The 21,779-nt window shown below is 38.1% G+C and overlaps 1 protein-coding gene across 1 annotated transcript in view; it reads right to left on the bottom strand.

The window, feature by feature from the left end:
- Positions 1–12,413: 12,413 nt before the first annotated feature.
- PPP1CB (protein phosphatase 1 catalytic subunit beta) overlaps positions 12,414–21,779 on the bottom strand; it is a 29,189-nt gene continuing 19,823 nt past the window's right edge. Inside the window, exons 5-8 of the mRNA XM_056486423.1 lie at positions 19,691–19,762; positions 16,445–16,596; positions 14,789–14,923; positions 12,414–14,166 (exon numbers count right to left, since the gene is read on the bottom strand). Coding sequence (XP_056342398.1) covers positions 14,062–14,166; positions 14,789–14,923; positions 16,445–16,596; positions 19,691–19,762 — 464 coding nt within the window. The 3' untranslated portion in view covers positions 12,414–14,061. The remainder of the gene's footprint in view (positions 14,167–14,788; positions 14,924–16,444; positions 16,597–19,690; positions 19,763–21,779) is intronic.

Genomic DNA, 21,779 nt, shown 5'->3' with positions numbered 1-21,779 from the left:
GGCAACAAAAGAGCACAGAAGTTCTGGGCATCATCTCCTGGACTCCCACAGGGAGCTAGGTTTGGCTCTGGCAGAGCCAGGAGGACAGGAGGCTCTACCACCATGTGCCCTCCCACAGGGCAGAACTCTTCCTCTGGGACACAGGGCTCAGCTGGCACAGGCAGCGCAACATCTCATCAGCTGAAGCCAGACAGAGCCTGTTTCTGCTTAGCAGAAGTTCCAGCTGCTTTCAGAAATCCCAATGATAAAGTACAAGCCAAAAGAAAGAAATCCAGATCCTATCTTTCAGTTGAGTTCCAAATTAGCAACTGTAGCCCTTTAAATTGTTGCTTTTTTGCCATCACCCAGAGAAAATCAGTTGCTCGTCACGCCTCAATTAATACACGACCTGACAGGATTTTTGTTGGGATACACAAAAGACAGTCAGCAGATATTAATCATTAGACAAGATTCAAATGAGAATTTTACATTCAATAAAAGGCTGATTCCACACAGTAGTAGATAAACCTTGATCCCAAATAGATGGCTTTTGTACAGTGTGAGATGAAACCTTTGCCTTCCAGATTTTTTTTATTGGATACAACTTACTAATGATTCATGTGTGATTCTGGCCAGGAAAGCTGACTCACTAGGGATGGCCTGCCTCACAGTTCAGCCATCACAGCACCAGAAGCTTCACACTAGGAATGGCTGACATTGAAAAAGAGCATTTTTCAGTGCCCAGGGCACTTTGTGCAGCATTCATTTCTATTTAGCAACTTTTCCAAAGCTTCCCATGTCCTTTCAACAATACACTTGCTGTGCAGTAAGAATCAAGAAGAGTTAACAAACTTCCATTCCTTTTCATGGAAGTGAGACTAAATCCTCATAATTGCAAAACTGATGGGGCTTCTGAAAATGTGCTGGACATGTATGTTCCATCTGTTTAAAGAGTAATTACAGGGATCAACATAAGCTCCTTGCTTTTTATGGAACAACATTTGCTCTTATTAGTGAAATAGCATTTCAAGAAAGTCAGTAACTACCAAAATACATTTGTTGTGGATACAGCTATGTTCTGTAACTCCGTGAATTTTGCAAATTTGAACTCAATGAACATTTAATGTGCCTGGCAGATTACAAGTTTTTTCTCCAAAATACCTGCTAAAACAACAGTGTAAATTAAAGTAGCATGTGATACAGGACAATCTCCTTCTAATGCAAGATAATCACTTGTTTAAAAAGCTATTAATACACTGGTGCTTCATGAACAAATAGTTAAACCTCTTTATGTAGCACACATGGGATATTGACACGGGGGACGTTCAGGAACATGCCCGTATGGCCAAGAGACAACAACAGATGGCACACGATGCAGTTAGTGTTCCAATCTGTGGCAGTTCGGTGCTCTTAAAAAAAAGAGACAGTCTCACATTACCTCACATCATAAATAGAGTGTGAACTGTTGCAATAGAAGCATGAGGGGGGAGCATCTTCAAGAGTTCAACTCTTTGGAAGAGCAAGCCAGGGAGGTTTAGAAATATGCTAGGTCCAGGGTACACAGATTGAACTCCAGGTGTTCAGACTTGTGGTACAATCCTCCAATCTCCCTGCAGCATCTCCACAGTCCTTTTGAACATCATGCCAGGAGGAAGAAAAGTATTTGATATACAGATGACCTGCCACTGAAAACAGTTATGTTTTTTTTACTGATTGTAGACATTCTTATACAAGTGACTGTTGCTGAAGTACACTGAATTCTTGGGACATACTAATTGTAACTATAGGAGGTGATCATTTTGCCAGATAAAATCTTGCTTTGTGGAAAATGGTGAAAGAAGCATGATTTAAAGTCTATCACCATCTTTGTTATATATTACACAACTCAACTGAAAAATTATTTTAGCTAGTTAAGGAAACATCTAGATGCTATTTTCCTAAACAACTGCAGTTCACATTTAAGTGTGCACAGGCCTATCTCTAATTTTGAATGAAGGGCCTCTTTGTCTCCTCTTTTGGCCAGCAGCATCACACATTTCAAAGATGTATTTGTTTCTTGGGGTTGTTCACACTGATTGTACTGTTTATAAAACAGTACTACCAACTATCACCACCTCCAGCTGAGTAGCCATAAAATAGGTAGCCTGGGTACCAGGAAAACACTTTCTAAAGCAGTACAAAACATGCTAACAGAGTCACCAGAGTATGTTAACCTCTACTACAATTCAACTGCTTCTTTTAGCTTTGCTTTTCATGAACTTGGGTGTCTAAGGGGGTTCAGGCTGGCCACCTAACCAAAGAAGCTGGGGATACTTGAAAAAATATATATATGCACACATAAACAGCTACCTGTAAGAAAGGATAGCAGCAGAAACCACAAAATAATAAAAATGAAACAGAAGCAACTAAAATAAGGGAAGATTTTCAGACTGAATAAGTGGATACATAAAGACCATCATAAGTGGGTATGAAACTATACAACTAGCTTATTTCCCACCAGGCCTACAATGCTTAGTGCTCCCAGAATGGAAATACAAAAGCTACATGAAGTCATACATGGACCATTTTCTTGGAAAAGAAAAAGGGCAGTGATACTGAAACAAGATAAACATCAACTGCAGCACACCACTTTTGCTTTTCCTATAGGAAAATGGGTAAAACCAGTTGATTTTCAAGTATTATTTCAGAGATGAATCTTGAGTGGTTTTCAGTAAAAGTTAGCAGTAGGCTCAGGTGCCTATTTCAAAGCAGCATGTGCTTGCTCTTGTTTCTCTTTTAAGTTATACATGGCAGTGTGTACTATCTCCTACATGGATACATGTACACTGACTCCTAATATCACAGGCTAATGTTATGCAAATTTAAGAATATATGCTGGGATTTTGGGAAATGGGACATGTGCAAAACAAATGCACAACTGAGTTTTACAGAATTACAGACACTCAGAATTTGTGGATAGGAATAAGAAGAAGCACTTGTGAAGTTGCAGAAGTCCAGCTCCTACCTCAAGGACAACATGCTGACTTGGGATCTTCCACAGGTATAATAAATGGTTGCAATGGGAAGAAATCAGACAGGTGCCTTTGTCCCCATTTTTCATAGAAATTATCTCTCAAAGCCATGTGCAAGCACATCCAACCATCAGCCCAGCACTGCCTAGCTGATCCTCTGGGATGTGCTAGCAATAAAGCTGAGCAAGGATCAAGATTTTTTTTTTCTTGTCTCACAATGTTTCTTCCTCTGTTGAGCAGATTCTAAGAAATGCAGGCATCAGTTCCAAGTACAAAAAGACAAGGTTGTTATCTAGCAGCAATCAGCATAGGGAGATGAGCAGCAAACAATACAAGGCAATTTAAACATTGCACATTAACACCACAGCAGGGCAGTGCTACTGCCAGTATGACAACACAGCTGTGAAGGAAGAACTACAGTATTTGCTTCAGCTACTGCTTAGAAGTGTTATTTGTGGGACAAAAAAAAAAAAAAAAAACAACCACAAGAGCAGTGTCTGATATGGGTGAAGCTTACCTTTCTTTCTTTGAATAAGTTAAAATGAAGAAATAAAAAAGAAATCTGATAAAAAAAAGACTAAGGCAGAACCAAAGTTTTGGGTAAGTTCCAAGCAAAAAGCCAGAACCCTTTATTAGGAAATAGCAGCCAGCATTGGCCGTACTGTACACAGGACCTACTTTAAGTAGGAATCTAACCCTGGCTGCAGGCCTGAGTCAAGAACTCTCATCTTCACTCTAATTCTCACTACCACTATTGTCAAAAACACCTTTGACAATATTTTCTGCCATCATACTTACCTACTTTAAGAGGTTGTGAGGCATATTTATTGCTCAGATACTATGTATTATAGACTACGCTAACATAAAAACATGATAGGAATGAGGTTCACAGCATAAAGAAACATTTATTCTCTTAAAGCATTAACATTATGAACTTCAGCTCCCCCAAAAAAAATCTTCTGCAGTTAGAAGACTAGAACACCAAAACCAGTAACTGAAGAGATTATCCTAACAAACCTGTAACAAACCTACATGCACAAACTCGCACACAAATACAAAGTTTGAGTAATTTGGTACAAAAATTACTATATCCAAACCCCTTAAAAATAGCTGACCATAAATGCCTGCAAATAATTAGTTACTGATCAGTCACATGAAAAAAGCTGCACTTCACTTATCTAAGCCCACTTACACAGATCTCAGTGACTAAATAAGCCCTGGTCTTCCTTAAGTGACGTTCAAATGCTTATTTGCTGTGCACTGATGCCACCACCTGGCTGTTTTCATAACTCAAATTCCTGCATCTACTACTTAATTTTACTTGGGTTTTTCTTTTTTAAGGCAGCAAAAGCAATTAATCTGAGTGAAAAATACTTAGCCCATTAAAATTTCTCTACTGACACCTTCTAAAAGAATACACGACACTGTATGGGAACACATTGATGCCTGACAAGTATGTGACAGTCAAGCTCTTGCATGATTGCCAGAGGTGCCCAACAAGGTATGCTCAATGACACCTTCACTGCTGCCCACAAACTTCAGAGCTCCTTCATTTCCTCAGTTCAACACTACAGAGCCCTGAGGGCAAATACTATTTGTTGTTCTCAACCACCACCTACTACTAGAAGAACTGAATACATTTTATAGTAAAACAAGTACATGCTATACTCTCATCCCACACAGATGCTTGAGCCAATAGTTCAGCAGAAGGCTGAAGGCATCCAATTATTCTCAGTCCAGCCTTTATTGAAGCCTTCTTTTTGGAGTTATCATGCCCTTCTGGTTTCACACATGGCTCAGTCTGTACCCTAGAAAACCACAAGTCAGCAAGTCAGGCAATTTGAGGTGGAAACAAAAATGTGAGTAGTCACAACACCTGGGCTGAACCGAAATAGCTCAGCAAAGCCTAAATTGTATTCCATGAGAAGTGACCCATAATCCTCACTCGGATAAACACAAGGCTCTCAGGGAGCCAGTGGGACCTAGAACTTCAGGGACAGAGAAACAGACAGGTATGAGTGGATTAATCCAAACTTCTCTTCGGGATTGAACACGGTCCTCTGGGGACTAACAGCACAAACTTAACAGTGTAGCTTAAGATAAGGGGTAAATACACACATGAAGGCTGAAGGACCAGTAAGCCTGTATAGGCTGTGCTTCCACACCACATGAGCTTATGCTCACACACCTGACTGGAGAGAGTACCTGATGGCCAGAAGCATGTGAAAACTCCTCAAAGGATCAGGCTGACCTCATGTTTCTTCCTGCAGCTGGCTCATGACTTGCTATCAAAAAACAGGATGTGTGAACTCTGGAGGGAAATCAAACGCCTCCTGAAGATACTCATGTTCCCACCACCTTCCCAGAGTCTCCTGCTTCTGAGCTTCAGTGAGTCTGCCACACAAGCTGTTCAAGAACTGCTGTCAGGCCTACTTTAAATTGTAGGCAGCTGTGACCAGGGCTGTCTACAAGCTCTTCCTTCTCTATTCCCTTCTCACTTGTACCTTAGACTGCAACTATGAACAGCACACTTTCCAGCATGGCCTCCCCTCAGCAACCAATGCTTGAACTCTTGTAATACTAGCTTGTCTACCTCCCACTGGACTGCTACATCTTTGGAAAAATCATGTCAGCAAGCAGCACAACACATCCTTTATCCTGCCACCCAGGGCCCTTAGCCCACAACCAGCCCATGATTGCACCTTCCTACTGAAATAGCAGCTCTGTACTTGACACACAAATCTCTAATCCTGAAGTGACCACACAAAACATCTCCTCTAGAACAAACTTCATGCTGTTGCTCTTGGGACCTGATTAAGGAACAGCTGCCATGAAACCTTTCAAGCTTGTTAGAATGTGGAAGGGCAAAAACACTGCTACAGTGTCAGCAGGTAACTGCTTTTCATTCCAAGTAAACTGACACCTCAACCAGTACTCGTCATACTACTGTTCACAGGATTGTGTGCAGTGCCATCAGCTCATCCCCTACACCACTTAGAGAGAAGAAGACACTGTCTTGTCTCTGGAAGTTAAGGAAGGTTACACAGGCCTCTTATCCTTGTGTGCAGTCCACATAATTCCCATAATTCATAGACCTCACATGGCAAGAAATAAACATTTTGAGGCAAAATTGTATCATGGCAGATTTCTCCTACACCTCACAGCCCTATGAAATTGATTTTAAAGACTTAAAGCAGACCTCCTGTTCAGATTAGCAACTCACTGTCTCCCCACACACTCAGGCCCCATGTACTAGTTCCACCTGAAAACTCACATGCCTGTCCCCCTCTTCCATCCTAACAAGCTGGACAGGCAAATTCATCTGGGTTGAATCTCAGTTGCACAAGAAGCTGAATGCTTCTGAAGAGATCTCTTCAGTATCACTGTAGTGAAGACAAATGCTGTGACACCTCAAAATGTCTGCTGCCCTGGTCTTCAAGAAGGCTTCTTCATCCTTTTTGAACTGTACCCCACACCCCAACTGCAGATCTTCTGGTAGTCAGGAGCTACTGAAATGCACAGCTTCTTCCTACTGCTGCTGGGTTATCCAGCCACCAAAGATTTCATCCCTCTCACGACAGACTGAAAAATGAGTATTTCACAGCAGCCTAAGGTACACCATACTGCAACACCTGGGAAGCCAAAGAGATTTTGCCACCATTCTCCTTTTCTTCTTTTCTGCCCAATCAGAGCAACAGAAAGCATGACAAAAAGAACAGAAAGGATATTGTGTAAACTGTGGGACAGAAGAGTAACAGACTTCAGTGGGACTCAGTAGTTTGGATTACTGACACCATGGGCATACACTAGGAACAAACTTCTGTTGCTTCAAACTAACCCAAAAGATCTAATTTGCATACAACAGCAGAAGCTCTGCATGAGTGGAGCTCAGTACATGCAGACAATCAGGAAAGCAGTACATCAGGATAATCAGGAGGATTCACTTCAACACCATAAAATTGCCTTGAACTAGTGTAGACACAGCTTTTCAAGAGAAACTCTTTGTAGACAACCAGTGGAACCTGGCTAAACATCAAGTGATTCCCTCAGTCAGGTCTAAACTGTGTAAATCTCTTTTTCAGCAGTACATGCCTATAATACAAGCCCATAAATAGAACAAAGAACCATGGAACTAAAAGAAATACAAATAACACAATATTTGGTTAGGTAAGGTGTCAAAATTTAATACTAGCCCTATTCTGAGAGCATATCCCAATTTAAATCCCACATAAAAGCCAAAAGCAATGTATTTTCTTTACTGTAGTTTTGAGATATATCAGACCTAAACATACCTCATACTTTTTCTTACATATTTTCCACCATTTTGACTGGAAAGCAATGCAGATAATGTATAATCTCTCCATACTTTGTTAGACTTGAAAACAGAAGATTCCAGAGGTGGGGGAAGAAAGACAGAAATCTTCATCTAAGACAAAGACTAATTTTTCTACACTTTTCATGGAAGCTCTGATTCTTTCCACCCCTCACTACCCACTTCAGAACCCTCAGATAATTTAAGAGTTTTCACACGGTCTGCAAAACTTCTGGGAAATAAATTTTACATCTAACTGAGGAACGCCTAGTTTCAATGCATCAAGGTCTGAGTTGTTATGAAGCCATACACATATTTCAGTACTGATCAAGGAATAAGGTTTTCACATGAGACAAGAGCAGGATAAACATGGAATGAATGTCAGTCCTGCAGCTGCAGTAAGTTTTCCAGGCACTATCCTTTGACCACTAGATGGCATCTGTATACCAGATTGAGGCAGAGAAAATAATTACATCAGCTGGATTGAGTCTATTTTTATTAAGTAACCATGTTAAATTATTGTAATAGCATTAGTATAAACAAGTCAGATGCAGTTCAAAAGTATGTCTTCTTACTCTAGGTGGTAAAGGCAAGGCAAGAGTCTCAAAGCCTACCATGTCAGTTATTTATTGTACCTTCAGGTAAGAGCCTTGAGTAGGAATGAATTAAATATGCTATTTGTTCTCCACTGCTTCAAGAAAAGGGACTTAAGTCTTTTAGCTCGTTCTCTTAACTCAGTCTCCTGGAAACCGGATGCAATTAAGGTGCAGTTAATATGCCTATTAAAATAAAATTCTTCTAAAATGTTCCCTTTTACAGCATTCCAAGAAAGTGTTATGCATTCCATCTCTGTGGAAGTTGCAAATGGCCACCCAGGAGTAAGAACCTGAAATATAAAAATAAAATATTCTGGGGTAACTAATGGAAAACTTCAAAACAATGGAGAAAAACTTACAGTGGAATATATTCACACGCCACAGTTGTCCTCTGCATTTATCAATGTTGTGTGCTCCTCTGCTTCATGTCATGAGCTGCACCAGTTTTATCCTCAAGATACCATTTTTTATGGTTAGGCCTTTTCAATAATTAATTGGATCCATCTACAACATTCTCTTTTGCACCCTAAAGAGTCAAACCTTTAAAACAACAGGATGAGGGAAAACTCTCTACCAAGAAAAAGAAAAAAAAAAAAATCAGTAGCTTAATTATTTTGCTTTCTACAAATATAATTTACTACTTGTGAATATGAACAATCTGTAACAATAGACAAACTATAATCCTTCCTTTTTTAACTTCCTTTAACAGTAACTTGGGTGAAGCTAAAGCATTAAAACTTAACATCTGAGCATGTTTAACCTATTTAAAGAGGATTTATCTCATCTCAAGTGGTGGTCATTTCTGCAGTTCAGCCTATGAGCTTTTTATCTTTCACATAAAGCTTACATCTTCACCTGAAGATACAAAACAGTTTTTGTTGTTCTTTATTGGCAGTTGGATCTAGTTATCACCTGCTTTCTGATACGGCTGCCTCCAAGACTTTGCAGCAGACTAAAAGGAAGCTTGGGCTGTAGATTCATGGAATCCAGGAAAGGGTCTGTGCTAGGCAACAGGCAATGCATATACTCTGCTTAAAGCTCCACCTGTTCTGACTGTTTCAGGCAAAAATGAGGGGTTTTTGGGAAAGATTATTGTAGTCATGTACTGGCAAGGACTTGTGGCAAACATTTAATTTGAATTCTTCTTAAAGTCTCATTTCTTGGGACACAGAGATGCAAATATTAGAGTTTAAACAGGATACTGGGAAAAAGAATAAAGTGTCCTTATTACCTATTATTTTAACAAGGCACAATGAGATACAAAACAAGTAACCAGACAGCTTAGCTGTTTTCCCAGCACCTCGCGTGCTCTGCAGGGAAGACACTCAGGCACTGGCAGTTCCAGAAATCTATAGATGATGAGAATTTGACAAACCCAAAACAAGTACCTAAACTTGTGTCTTATCTGCATAACTTCTTTACTGACCCAACAAGAGTTACAGCCACATGGTTTTTCAGTGTTCAGCCCAACACAGCCTGAGGTTCCTTCAGCTTTGATAATTTGCTACATGCAGTGAGAACACCTGGTTATAAGCTCATGAGTTGCACACAGCCACCTGGCTAGGTGCTGTCCCCAAAACCTTGATAAACCTTTGGAGCAAGACAAGCAAAATCCATGTACGATCCAGGTGAAGAAAGTATACAGCTGTGCTGAAAGTGAACTTGAAAGCTTCTACTGCTAACTGGCAGAAATAAAATAAGTGACAGCAGAACAAAAATATCCTGGGCTTTACCTAAATGTCCCAACCCTGGTATTGATTCATTGAGTTCCTTTTAATTGACAAGAAAGTGGCTATGTGCATGAACGTTATTGCAAATTCTGACTTGTATCAAAAAACCCTCCCTGTCCTTTAAAGAGTATTAGCCCATGTGGACTCAGACATTTGACTGTGCTGTTGTTATCTCTGTCTTGTCATAAGGAGACATTCTCTCATCCTTGCTTTTTTCACAAGTTCATTTTAAATCAAATATTCACATTTTTCCTCATGTACATTCCAAAGCAGATGGGTACCAATCATGAACCAAGCTGCAAATCTGAATGAGTTCAAAACCAATACACATTGACAGCACCACTGTCTCTCCTCTTTACCAAGCTGCAATATTACCTGGCAAGTTTCTAAAAGGCATCTTCCTCTCTAAACAACCTGGCAGCAAGGACAGTCTCAGAAACATCAAAAAATAAGTCTGCCAGGAATAAGGTCAATACCTAGTTAAAGATTAGGCTTTTACAATTGCTATCTACATAAACCTCTACAAAGCAGAATCCCTTTTAAGTTAATCTCTGAGCTTTATGTTAAAGGACAAGCATGGAATATTTGTGTCTGTCATCTACAAATTCTGAAGATTCCAGCTATCCAGAACAGTTATTCTCAGATAACCTTCAGTTCAACCATGTTCAACAGCAATAGTGTCATTTGTATTTCTATTACTAGAGAGCAAAAAAAAGTTTTTCCCAGCCCCAAACTAATAATACAGAGCTCCAGCAATTCAATCTGACAGTTTCCACTTAGACTTATCGAAATACAAGCCACAGACAGAAACACTTCTTCATATAAAACATACCTTTCTGCTCAACAAATCTGACTTTGGCAGAAACACAGCAAGGTGGATTTCTATGATCAAACAAGCTTACATCAGGGATGTATGTTACTGACAATGAATGCAACTTCCTTCTCCTGATCTGAAGATTTTCCATCAGTTTCACAGGCAAGTAAGTACACAGCAATGTACAGCACTGGGATGCTACAAGTTGTGTCACACTTACCTATTGGCTTCTCTCTCAGAGAGTACAGTACGAACGGAGATTGTCTTCGTAACAGGATCCTGAAACATGGTGACAGCTCGCAGCAGGACACTTGCAATTAATCAAAAACTTGGAAGCAAAATGACCAACTCAGACTTCAGTGGCCACAAGTATTCCTGTGTGCCTAGATGTGTCTAGCAAACCCAACATAATCCACTACTTTGAGTCCCTCACAGCATTTTCACTGAGAGTCTATTTCTACAGCAGTATTTTGATATACACCAGATCAATGAACTAAACAGAAATCTTCAGTGTTCAAGGTATTAGAGCAGCACAACCACATCTATATGAAAATTTTTCCTCCATTAAAGCAGCAAACAATTATCCACGCACAAAAACCAATGTGCACTATAAAGCATACAAAAAAGTGATACAAAAAAAGCATCTTCTATCTATCAACACAAAAAGAGACCAAAGCAGCATCCCCTGCAGCACACTTCAAGTTAATATTTTGGAAATTCAAAATGCCTATCATCCAGAAAGGAACAAGACAAGGGGTTGTGTACCATGTGTACTCTACTATAAGCATGGAATGAATATTACTGTCAGATAAAGGTGTGGAGGGGAGAACATGCAAAAACGCATCTCAAATGCTGTAATGTTTCATATGCCTCTCAACAGCCCATTTGAGAATCCTCCTGTTTATTCCTAGCACACTACACGTGCTATTTAATAGTATTTAAGGCTTTTAAAGACAGGGTGTTTATATGAAAAAAAATTATTAGCCGTTTAAACCACTATCAATTTTCATTGAGGAAAGTTAATTTTATCTGAGTAGAATTTGACTGAGGTTATCTTTTCTACTTCTCCCAGAATGGACAATATTAAAAATAGAGATCTACACTAACCCTGCAAATGTAAGCTGAAGTGGCAAGTTCTGTTAAGTATCAAGCTTGCTTTTAGTATGGAACATCAGTCATATCTGTAGGGGTAAGATTACTACATCATGTGTGTTTTCCACCATATAGAGGATGAGGGATGTTAGACATTCCAACTCTCCAGAAATCAAAACAGCATTCATATAATTTCCAAATGACTTCTGCTATACAAAACCAGCAATTCTTCAGAATATCAGCACCCAATGTGGCTTACTAGTGCCATTAAAAAAACTAAAAATTTCCTATTTCTTTAGGACACAGAAGAAGGCCCGAAGACTTTATTTTTCTTTTGACAGCATCTGTAACACAAGCGAGCATGTTAGGTACTCACATAACATACAGTTTTACACCTGGACATTTTATGATACAGAAGACATTGTTCCAGAAACTAAAGAAAAAATGGAAAAGTGTTAGTCCAGATGTTTGGTAACACAGAGGCTGGCACTTGGTAAAACCCAGCATTTTAAAAACTAGCAAAAGTAAACCTCAAGTAAGCAATGACTTGGGGCAGGAAGTTACCATGTCAATGCTTACAGATTAGGTTTCATTATCTTGTCACAAACTGCAGTTACTCTCACACAGCTCTCATCACTGACTTTCAAAAACAAGTGTCTTTGAACAACATCAAAAGAAATCTACTTTGACATTTTATTCTAAGCATTGAAACTGGTGTTTGCTTCAAAGTGGGGTAAAACAAACCATTGTTCAAAACCACAGACCAATCCAGTATAAATCAGTAACAGATATACTGTAAGATTTCCTTTTTTTTTAAAAACAACCAACTCCATGTTTTGAGTAACAGTCAGTTATGTTAAAATAACCAGTCAGACTTCATTCAAATGAATTAGACAACTTTTACTAAATGAAAAAAACCTACATTTAAAATATGCATTTAAAACAAAATGGAATTAGAAAAGAGACTTAAATCCATTTTAAAGAACTTGCTCACTGTGTCAGAAATCAATATATCTCTTGCATTATATAATGTGCCAGTTCATAAAACATAAGTTACTAGAATCCTCAATTTAACATTTTCAAAGACAATACTGAAGTCAAGAGTTTTACATCTACTGATGCACATTTAGAATGGTATAAATCTGCAGCCTTCCCCCAAAGAATCTTACAAATTTGACAGTATTCAGTAAAAGCTTTTGTAATTGTGTTCAATAAGTATTTCATCCTAAAGCATCACAAATCTGTGCTTTTCATTTATCCTACTATATATTTCATATCTTCTCTATATCTTGCCATCTGCCAATGTTAACTCTTTTAATAAAGGAGAGAACTGAAAAGAAATACTGCGTAACTCTTGATCACATACAGAAATTATTGCTACTATAGTACACTACAAAGCAGAAGTCTATACAATAGTATATGAAATTTGATCATGAAAATCCAAATGACAGAATCTTTAGTGATGTAAGCCTTACTATGAAGTTGGACATTCCTGAAGCATTTTCAGCTCACTACCCATCATCTAGCCTACCGTATGTTGAAGAACGTCCACTTAAACACACCCTCTTCTGAAAAAGAATGTCAGCTTTCAAAGGCTTAACAAATAAGGATCTTCATGTTCTGTGGAACTATGTAAGATGAATTTTGATGCAGGTTGGAAGTTACCTGGAAGCTAAGCATGCCAAAGGTGTTTCATGCTAATAAAACTAAAGCCAAGGTACCACTTAATCAAGTTACCAACTAATAGGCAATACCATTTTTGCCCTAAGTTAAATGAAGTGCCATCGCACAGTGTAATGTCAATAATTTAAAATAGTGTAGTGCACAAATTCATTGTGTAGCAGTTACAGTTAAAAGGTCAGGACAGGTTTTTCTGTCTTGATACACGTTGGCTGCCAAGCTGTCCAGTCTGGGCATCTGGGATTCAGTTTGCCATTTAATCACTACTGTACTACAAACTTTGCATTATAATGGGGCACATGGCATTATGATGAAAAAACAGGGCATTAGGGGGAGGATAAGAGATTAATGGCTGTTCTAGAAAAGCCCCTTCCTCATATCAATTTCAAAGAGCCAGGAAATAAGACTAGATACCATATTTGCATCATTCTAGCTACAAAATAACCAAAGTAAAAGCAATCAAGCAACAATAAGACCACATTACACAAATGGAACATCATGCTCTCATCTGATTTAACTATTACACCGAGTTTTAACTGGGATGTTGGTCAACTTTAAAAACCGTGGTAAATGTGAATATGTAGTTGAAATAGTTTTTTCCTAATTTTTTTCCTCTCTATGCTGGATATTAGAACTTGGAGCTATACTTGTTACAATACAGTGTTGCACATCTTTCTACTAGAAAAAATTAATAAAGATCCTTTACCCGTCTCTTTAAGTTAAACGTGTGACATCATAAAGGGTGTCAAATGGCTGGATGGTTTTACAGTGCACACTTATTATATACTGTAATATGGAGTTTTGTCCTTGACAGATCTGATGGTGTTTTCTACATTATTTCCTTTCTTCACCTCTTCTTCGGTGGATTAGCTGTGCGAGGTGGAGTGACTGGACGCCCAGAATTCAGTCCACCATACTGGTACTTGGCTTTCTTTTCAGATGGTTTCAATATCTTAGAGAAAATAAAGAAGTTCCTTTGAGTCAGAAACAACTAAGAACACTTCAAATACTGTTAAGCCCATATGAAACTTTGTTCAGCAGGAACAAGAGAAATGAGGATGGTGGGGGGGCAGAAATCACATCACAACCCCACAAATGTCTTAGTTCTACATGAAACAATAATAATAACTCTAAATCCTTCTAGTTGTACCGCTATGTTAAGGTGGGAATGGGAAAAAAAAGATGCTGAAAACACATCCAGGAAGGAACAGGAGCTAAAATCTGACCAAAGCAGCCATATTAAAAGAATCCCTATAACCATTAGTTTGCATAATTATGTACTCCAATCACTAGGTATGACCAAAAAAAAAGGCACCCAATTAAACTTTAAATTTTTAAATAAGCATTTGAATAGAATGAATAACTTAATATGCAATAGTTTGGAAAATATCAAATCCCAGTTTTCTGGTGAACAGTGGTTTGCAGTTCCAGTTGTTCACAAATGCCAGCCTCCTGTGCAGTCCTCTATAGCCCAAGAACATTGTTTTACACTGAATCACCAGCACTTCAAGTACACTAATGTGATCCATGCAGCCTAACACCTACAGTCATCTTAATGCACAACCATACCATACCTGGAAGGAACACATCAGAGTTTCATCCACACTCATCATGCCCCCTGCATTGTCGAACTCTCCACAATAATTTGGAGCTGAGAATAGGGTGACCAACTGCCGTTTAGCAAAGAACTCGTATCCATCTTCAACCACCTGCCAACACCAGAGAAATCAATATGGCTTACGTAAGAAACTTGGAAGGTAAAAAAAAACCAAGAATCTTGAGACAAACTGGACTTTATTTTAGAAACATGCAGAAACTCAGAAAGCTATTTTATATATCTTGACTTTCAGGCAGGACAAGTTCACTCATTTTGTCTAACCTGACACTGAATGCCAGGCCAGGTAGCACATCCCATGTCTGACACTTCAAATGTTAAGCACACATCAGCTTGACTGTTTAATATTCTCATAGCTGAAGTCCAATTATACACTGCCAATGTAAGGATTTCCAGCATTTTATGCTTTATACACAAAATGTGTAAGCTTGACCTAATTAGTTTGGAGCACACAAGGTCCGGATGCCACCTTCATTGCAACTTGAAACAATTAAGTTTTGCTTAAATTGGTGTTGATTACACACACCTCAAGTGTAGGTGATTTTAGAGCATTAAAATGATAATAAAAGAGTGATTCTGCCAGATCTTGCCTAAGAGCATAATGCACCTTTAAAATCATGCAAGTAGTATGATGCATCAGCTAAGGATGTTCCCTCTCCTAAAAGAAAAGATTCATGTTACAATGTAGTACAACTAGTACACTCAACTGCTTGCTTTGGCGCAGTCATTGTGATCTGTCATCCTTCTTTTATAAAGAACTAAATCAACTATATGAATACAGGAAATTTGCAACAATCTTGGTCAGCAGTTAAGAAATCCAGTCAGCATGTGTAATCAATACTAAATCTTCTCTAATGCTTTACCAGTAAAATTAAAAATAAAATTTTTAAGCATTCTAATAGTGTACCCAAGCCTAACAGTGACACAGAATAAAGAGCCTATTTTTGTTTCACAGCAGGAGGGAGCTTTCTAAACTTGACTAAATCATGAAACTGAAATATTATACAGGAAATTGAAACCCGATGTCCACCTAACTAGCACTCTTGCTTGAACTAACTTAATAAAAAAGTGTGATAAAGATTGACAATGCAAAAACAGCCTAACTGAAATGTGCAGAAAAAAAACAATCTATGCCAAAGTACTCTAGATAGCTGACCCAAAATACTGGCAACAGTGAAAGTTTTTATGTATAGAGGTGTTTGTAGAGATAGTAAAAATGCATTTTATATTTCCATGAACCGAAGTAGAGGTAGTTTAAGCCAGAACTACCAGGGGATTGATTGCCTACTGCTGAGACTGAAGAACTCAAACTCAGTGTAAATCTCAAATTCAAGTCACTCTACCCCTTTAAACCTGGAGACTTTACCTCTGATGTTAACATAGATCAGTCTTGACAGTACAAAAGAAGAGATCAATGGAGAAATCTAGCGTTAGTCTTCTACTCCACTAACATTAGACACAGTCCAACATGAGCTGACAGAAGGATACAGCCTTTATAGGCCCTTTATTAGAAAGATTTTTTCTCTAGAAATAACAGTGCAAATGAAATTCCAAATATACACTACTGATAAGGAGCAGGAGAGGTTTTAACAAGCAACAGCAGCAAAACTCATACCTGATGAGCTCGACAGATTAAATCCAGATCATGACGATTCAGAAATTTACTGACCACATCAGCACCAAAAGTGAAAGAGACCCCACGATCATTTTCACCCCAACCTTGCACATCTTTGTCTGGGTCAGACCACAGCAGGTCACAGAGCAAACCTTTGAAAGATAACACAAGTGAAAATGCCAGTCATAGGAGGTATTTTATGACATAAAACAGTTCTATTGTAATTTCTAGAGCAGCTCTCCTAAAGAAAATAAGCCTTAACAACAAATGCCAAAATACTTAAACTACAACTCAGACAAAGAGTACAGTCTGGAAATCTGGATATTGTTTCCCCCCCCCCTCACCACTGAAAATACCTTGAGATGAAAAAAGAGCCAAACAGTTCTCTGAAATAATCTTTTATTGCAATATTCAGTGTGTTTACAGTGAATATTTGCAGAGTTTAAAAATATTGAAGTCCATGTGTATTAAAAGGCAACCATCAATTTCATAGCTCACCAAGAAAGCTTAGCTTGAAAGCTGCAGTGAATTTAAAAGTCCTATGCAAGGCTAGTCATAAATGCTGCAAGCAAATTTGTACCATAAGTTTCTGAACATGAACAGCTTTGATTCTTACCTTTCCTACCATTCATGAGGAACCTTAGATGACTAAATCAAAATGTAACACAGCAAAACACTGACATATCATTTCACATAACACTGTCAATTTACTTGGACCCCTGTTGACTGTTCCAAAAAGCCTTGTGACAGCCAGTTTGGAATCTAAGCTAGAACAACAAGCATTTCTGGCATTTTAGCACTGGTCAAGATCTTTTTTTGCTGCCAACAAAAGGTCAGCTAACTCTGGAGTTAACACCAGGTATTAATACAGACTTTTCTAGATCAACTGCAATGCCTGTATACATATAAAGCTTTCTATAATTATTAATATGAGAAAGAATCAGGCCAATCCAACCACAACACAAACAAATCCCCAAATGTTTGAATGGCATTTCATAGCTTTACATGAAACTGTACTTTCTTTACCTGTGATGACCCATAGGCTTACCAATACTTAAGAGCACTGTTTCACAATCAGAAAGGTATGCCAGCAGGATCCCTCATCTGCCATTCAGAAGTTTGATTTACATTTGGTTACTTGCTAAACAAAATATTAAAGATGTTATCTCTTAAACAACAGATCCTTCAAGCTGTAACCAAGTAAACCAATGTCTGAAACCCATTGTGCAACTAGACCATTTTATATTTACATACATTTATCAAATGGTCTTCGACGTCAGACACAGCTCCTCTCTAACAAGAGGCTAAAATTTGATTTGTTTTTAGAAGAAAAAGAACAGAACAAGTACAACTGCATTTTAGATAATATTTCTATCTAGAAATAAGCTACTGAATACAGACAGAGCATGACAATAACTGAACATTACTAAAATTTAGTTCTATATTGAGTAGCTTTGTTTTTCAAAACAATAATTGCCCTGCAATTCCTAATGGCTTCTTACCATGAATTTCCAGCAACTGCCAGAAGCTGCTTATCTCAGCTGCTTAGCAAGTGCTCCCTCTTCTATTCTCTCTCCAAAATGAAATAATCTCTAGGGTCATACAGAACAATAGGCAAATCTGTACTGAGAGATTTTTAAATTGCAGTTGAAGCTACAAAAGCTTTTTTCATCAGGTTTGAAGAAGCCACTACAATGATCTAATCCTAGCACAGCCATATGACCACCTACCTAAACTTCTGTATTAACTCAAACATTCCCCGAGTGACACCTCTCCACAAAGGGATAGCTTTGAAGGGCTTGAAACTTTCATGGCAGTGAGACCACTTCAGTTCATTTTTAATTTTCCACAAGACTTACTTCCATTACGTAAAAGTGATTTCCTTAAATAGGTCCAAAAGATGAAGACCTTTGTCACTGTACCATAGCACACATGCCTCTGATGGGACATTTCATTTTAGCTCTGCCAGTACACACCCAGCTATTGCTTCTGAAAGCAAAATTAACACTACAAAACTCTACATGAAACAATTTTTTACAAAAATCTCTATACTTATTTTTAGGAGGTACTAAGAAGAGAGACTATTTCAGTGAAGTGTCCATGGAAACAAGAACTACGTTCTGTAAGGGCATTCCTGAAGTGGGGGTGGCTCAAGCAGTATTATCTGTCTGCTGAATAAAAGCATCTTTTCTGGGAATGCTGATATATGCAAAGATTGACTCGTTTGTGCTGACATTTATTTGGTTATGCATCGAGTGAGTAAGTAGCATAAAAGGACAAACAGTGTAGTAATTTATACTACAGAAACAATCACTCACCAGTCTATAATGCATCTTAGTGTCAGGAGTATATATACTGGCTTGCACAGAAGTGGTGTTGTTTAAGGGACAGTAGATATAGTAACATTAGTCCCCGAATTACTCCCATGCATCAACATTAAGGCACATTTCAGGAAACAATTCTTCTAGTTCAAAATTTAATTGTAAATTATATTCAAAAAAAGGTTTAAATTTTACATTTCCTCTGAAAGTTAATTTCAGATCACTGTTGAATTCAACATTATAAAAACTATCCCACTGTACTGCTTGACAGTTTTTTCAATCCACTAGTAAAAAAAAAATCTCTAATAAATGAAGACACTGAGCAAGATAGATTAAACCATTCAAAAGAACATTGTACAGAAAGCACTATCAATTTGCATCCAGCATTTATAAACAGAACAATAACCTATTAGAAGAAAATGTCACAACTAGTACATTGATAGATGCAATTGAAATCCCAACTGCAGGGAAGTAAGAGCTGTATTTTTCAAGTTTAATGAGGAAGGAAACAAATAGAGAGAAACCCAAATACTTAGCCAGGAAATTTAACTTCATTGTACTGTTTAATTTTGAATAGTTATGTTCTTTGATAGACTAAAAGGTTTGTGTGTGCCTAGCCAAGGCAAGAGGAACTAGCTCTTCAGTTTCCTTTATCTTTCATTAGATTTCTAAGATGTTTTAAGGGAAACTTGAAAATAATATATACAAAAACCTGTATTGAAAAACATACCCTACTCTGCTATGACAAACAAGAAAAACAACCACCTTTAACATATCAGATAACATAGCCATCATGAGGAACAAGGTTCTCACAACCTATATAGGCACGGTGAACAGAAGTTAAGTCACTACACTGCTTGCACAGAAATTGATTAAACCCATTTCATCATTAAGACCTATTAACAGTAAATTCCACAGCACTCACCTGTGTCAGGAACATCTGTAGGTCTCATGATTCTCCGGATCTGCTCCATTGACTGGAGATCTGGAGACAGTCCTGTAAAAGTACAAGAAAACAAGTGACTCATATACACATTTTACCTGAAGAAAGGGTTCCAGAGAACATAAGATTTGAGGTTCAAAGGCACACGGCATCCGTTGTTCCCACTGCAACAGTGGAAGGCAGTTTGCTATCAGACAATTAAGTTACTGAACAGAGGGACAGAGAATAAGGTAAGTGAAATTAGCAAGGGGTTCTCATTACCATCCTTTTAGCCATGGAGGTTGTCACCTACTGTAGCTCAGCTGGTAACTGAATTATAAAATCACAGTACTTTGATCACTCAAAAACAAAACAAAACAAAACAAAAAAAAATCACTTAGTACAGACAGCTATCTTTCAACAGTTTAGCCATTAATATGCAACAACAATTAAAGCATGAAATTCCAAATCCACCTTTTGAGGAGTTTACACATCCTAAAGCTCCGCTGCTTGGGACATACAGGCATGAAAGAGAGGCTGCTAGATGCTCTAGCATCTTAACACATCCTTAAATAAGAGTCATAAGAGTCTTAAATTACTTAGGCCGAGGTATCTAATTAAGAAAGCTGCAAATTTGAAAAGGGAACATGAAGACCTAATTTGTGATGAAATACATTCCATATTAACAAACCACTTCAACTTGACCCAGTCCAGAACTCTGAACAGGACAGAAGAAAGCTGTTATTGGGAAGGTCATTTTACAGATCATTTCACCACGTAAAATAATTTCAGCTGACATCAGAGTTTGCACAGTGGCAACAAATGTTATAAGAACAATGATATTTGACAGGAACCAAATCATTTGATACAGATTTAAGGAACTCTTCTTCAAGTATGAAGATTCTTGACTATTTTTCTTGAAGCAGTCTTATGCTATAAGCCTTCTATCATCACCAGCTTGCTAAAGCTGTTTTCACACTGTTGCCTTGAGGTTGTAAAGGATGGCAGACATCTGACAGTCGATTACTTAAAATGGGCATTAATCAAGTTTATAAACACAACAATACAGGAATATTAATATAAATTCAGGTAGACAATCAGCTTTTAAACCTTGACAAATCTACTACTTCCCCTTCCCCAGATCTGATCTATTTGCACACACATTACATTAGCACTATACCCACTATACCCAGAGACTGTATTGGGCAGTCTTAGAGAAATAAGCACAACTAGTTTGCATGAAGCTACAGCTCTCAGCATTTCAGGTTGCACCCAAAATATATCTTTAATCCCTGAAAGTGTTCAGGGCCAGGCTGGATGGGACTGAGCATCCCAGTCTAGAGGAAGGTTCCTTACCCACAGCAAGGTCATTGGAACTAGGTGATTTTTAAGGTTCCTTCTAACTCAAAGCCCTCTATGATTCTTTAAAAGGAAATGTTATTACAAACCATGCCTCAACCCTGTGGCTGTCTATTTTAGTGCTATTTTACATTACTGCAAAATAGCAAAACCCTACAGAATTACCTGCAGATTTGCAGACTTCTTTGTAACCATCTCTTTTTCCAAGTATTTTCCTAACTCTCCTTGCACAAAAAGAAATGGCTCATGTTTTTTCAAACTCATACCTACAGGGAAAAGTCCTACATGATCAGTGTTAAACAGAGGATATAAGAATGCTAAAGCTCACTGTAAAGCTGCTGCCACTAAAGTGATAGCTGAAACTTACAGTTTACTAGAAGTATACAATTCAGTTGTCACAGCAGCTAAGCACAGTATACAGAAAGATATTTTCTTTATCTTTCTGAAGCATAAGATCACATCTCCCCTAAGGGAAAACTAAGAATTGTCATTACTCCAGGCAGACTCAAATTTGATTTGAACCACTCTCTGAGTGGAATTGGTAAAGTAAGGGTGGTAGGCACTAATTTTTATAGTGCAATCTTTGAACACTATGTAAATCAAGTAGAGTTAAACATCAACATTTAGTTCATTGTCATTAATGTCACAAGAGAAACAGAATTCCAGAGCCTGAAACTACAACAAAAATTCAGTATTTTACTGTACAAACACAACTTCCATCTCAGAGCTTAAA

This window comes from Oenanthe melanoleuca, chromosome 3 (assembly GCF_029582105.1).
Source record: "Oenanthe melanoleuca isolate GR-GAL-2019-014 chromosome 3, OMel1.0, whole genome shotgun sequence".
Classification (NCBI taxonomy): Eukaryota; Metazoa; Chordata; class Aves; order Passeriformes; family Muscicapidae; genus Oenanthe; species Oenanthe melanoleuca.
Note: the sequence above shows the minus strand (reverse complement) of the source record. Positions and strands in the feature narration are given on the sequence as shown.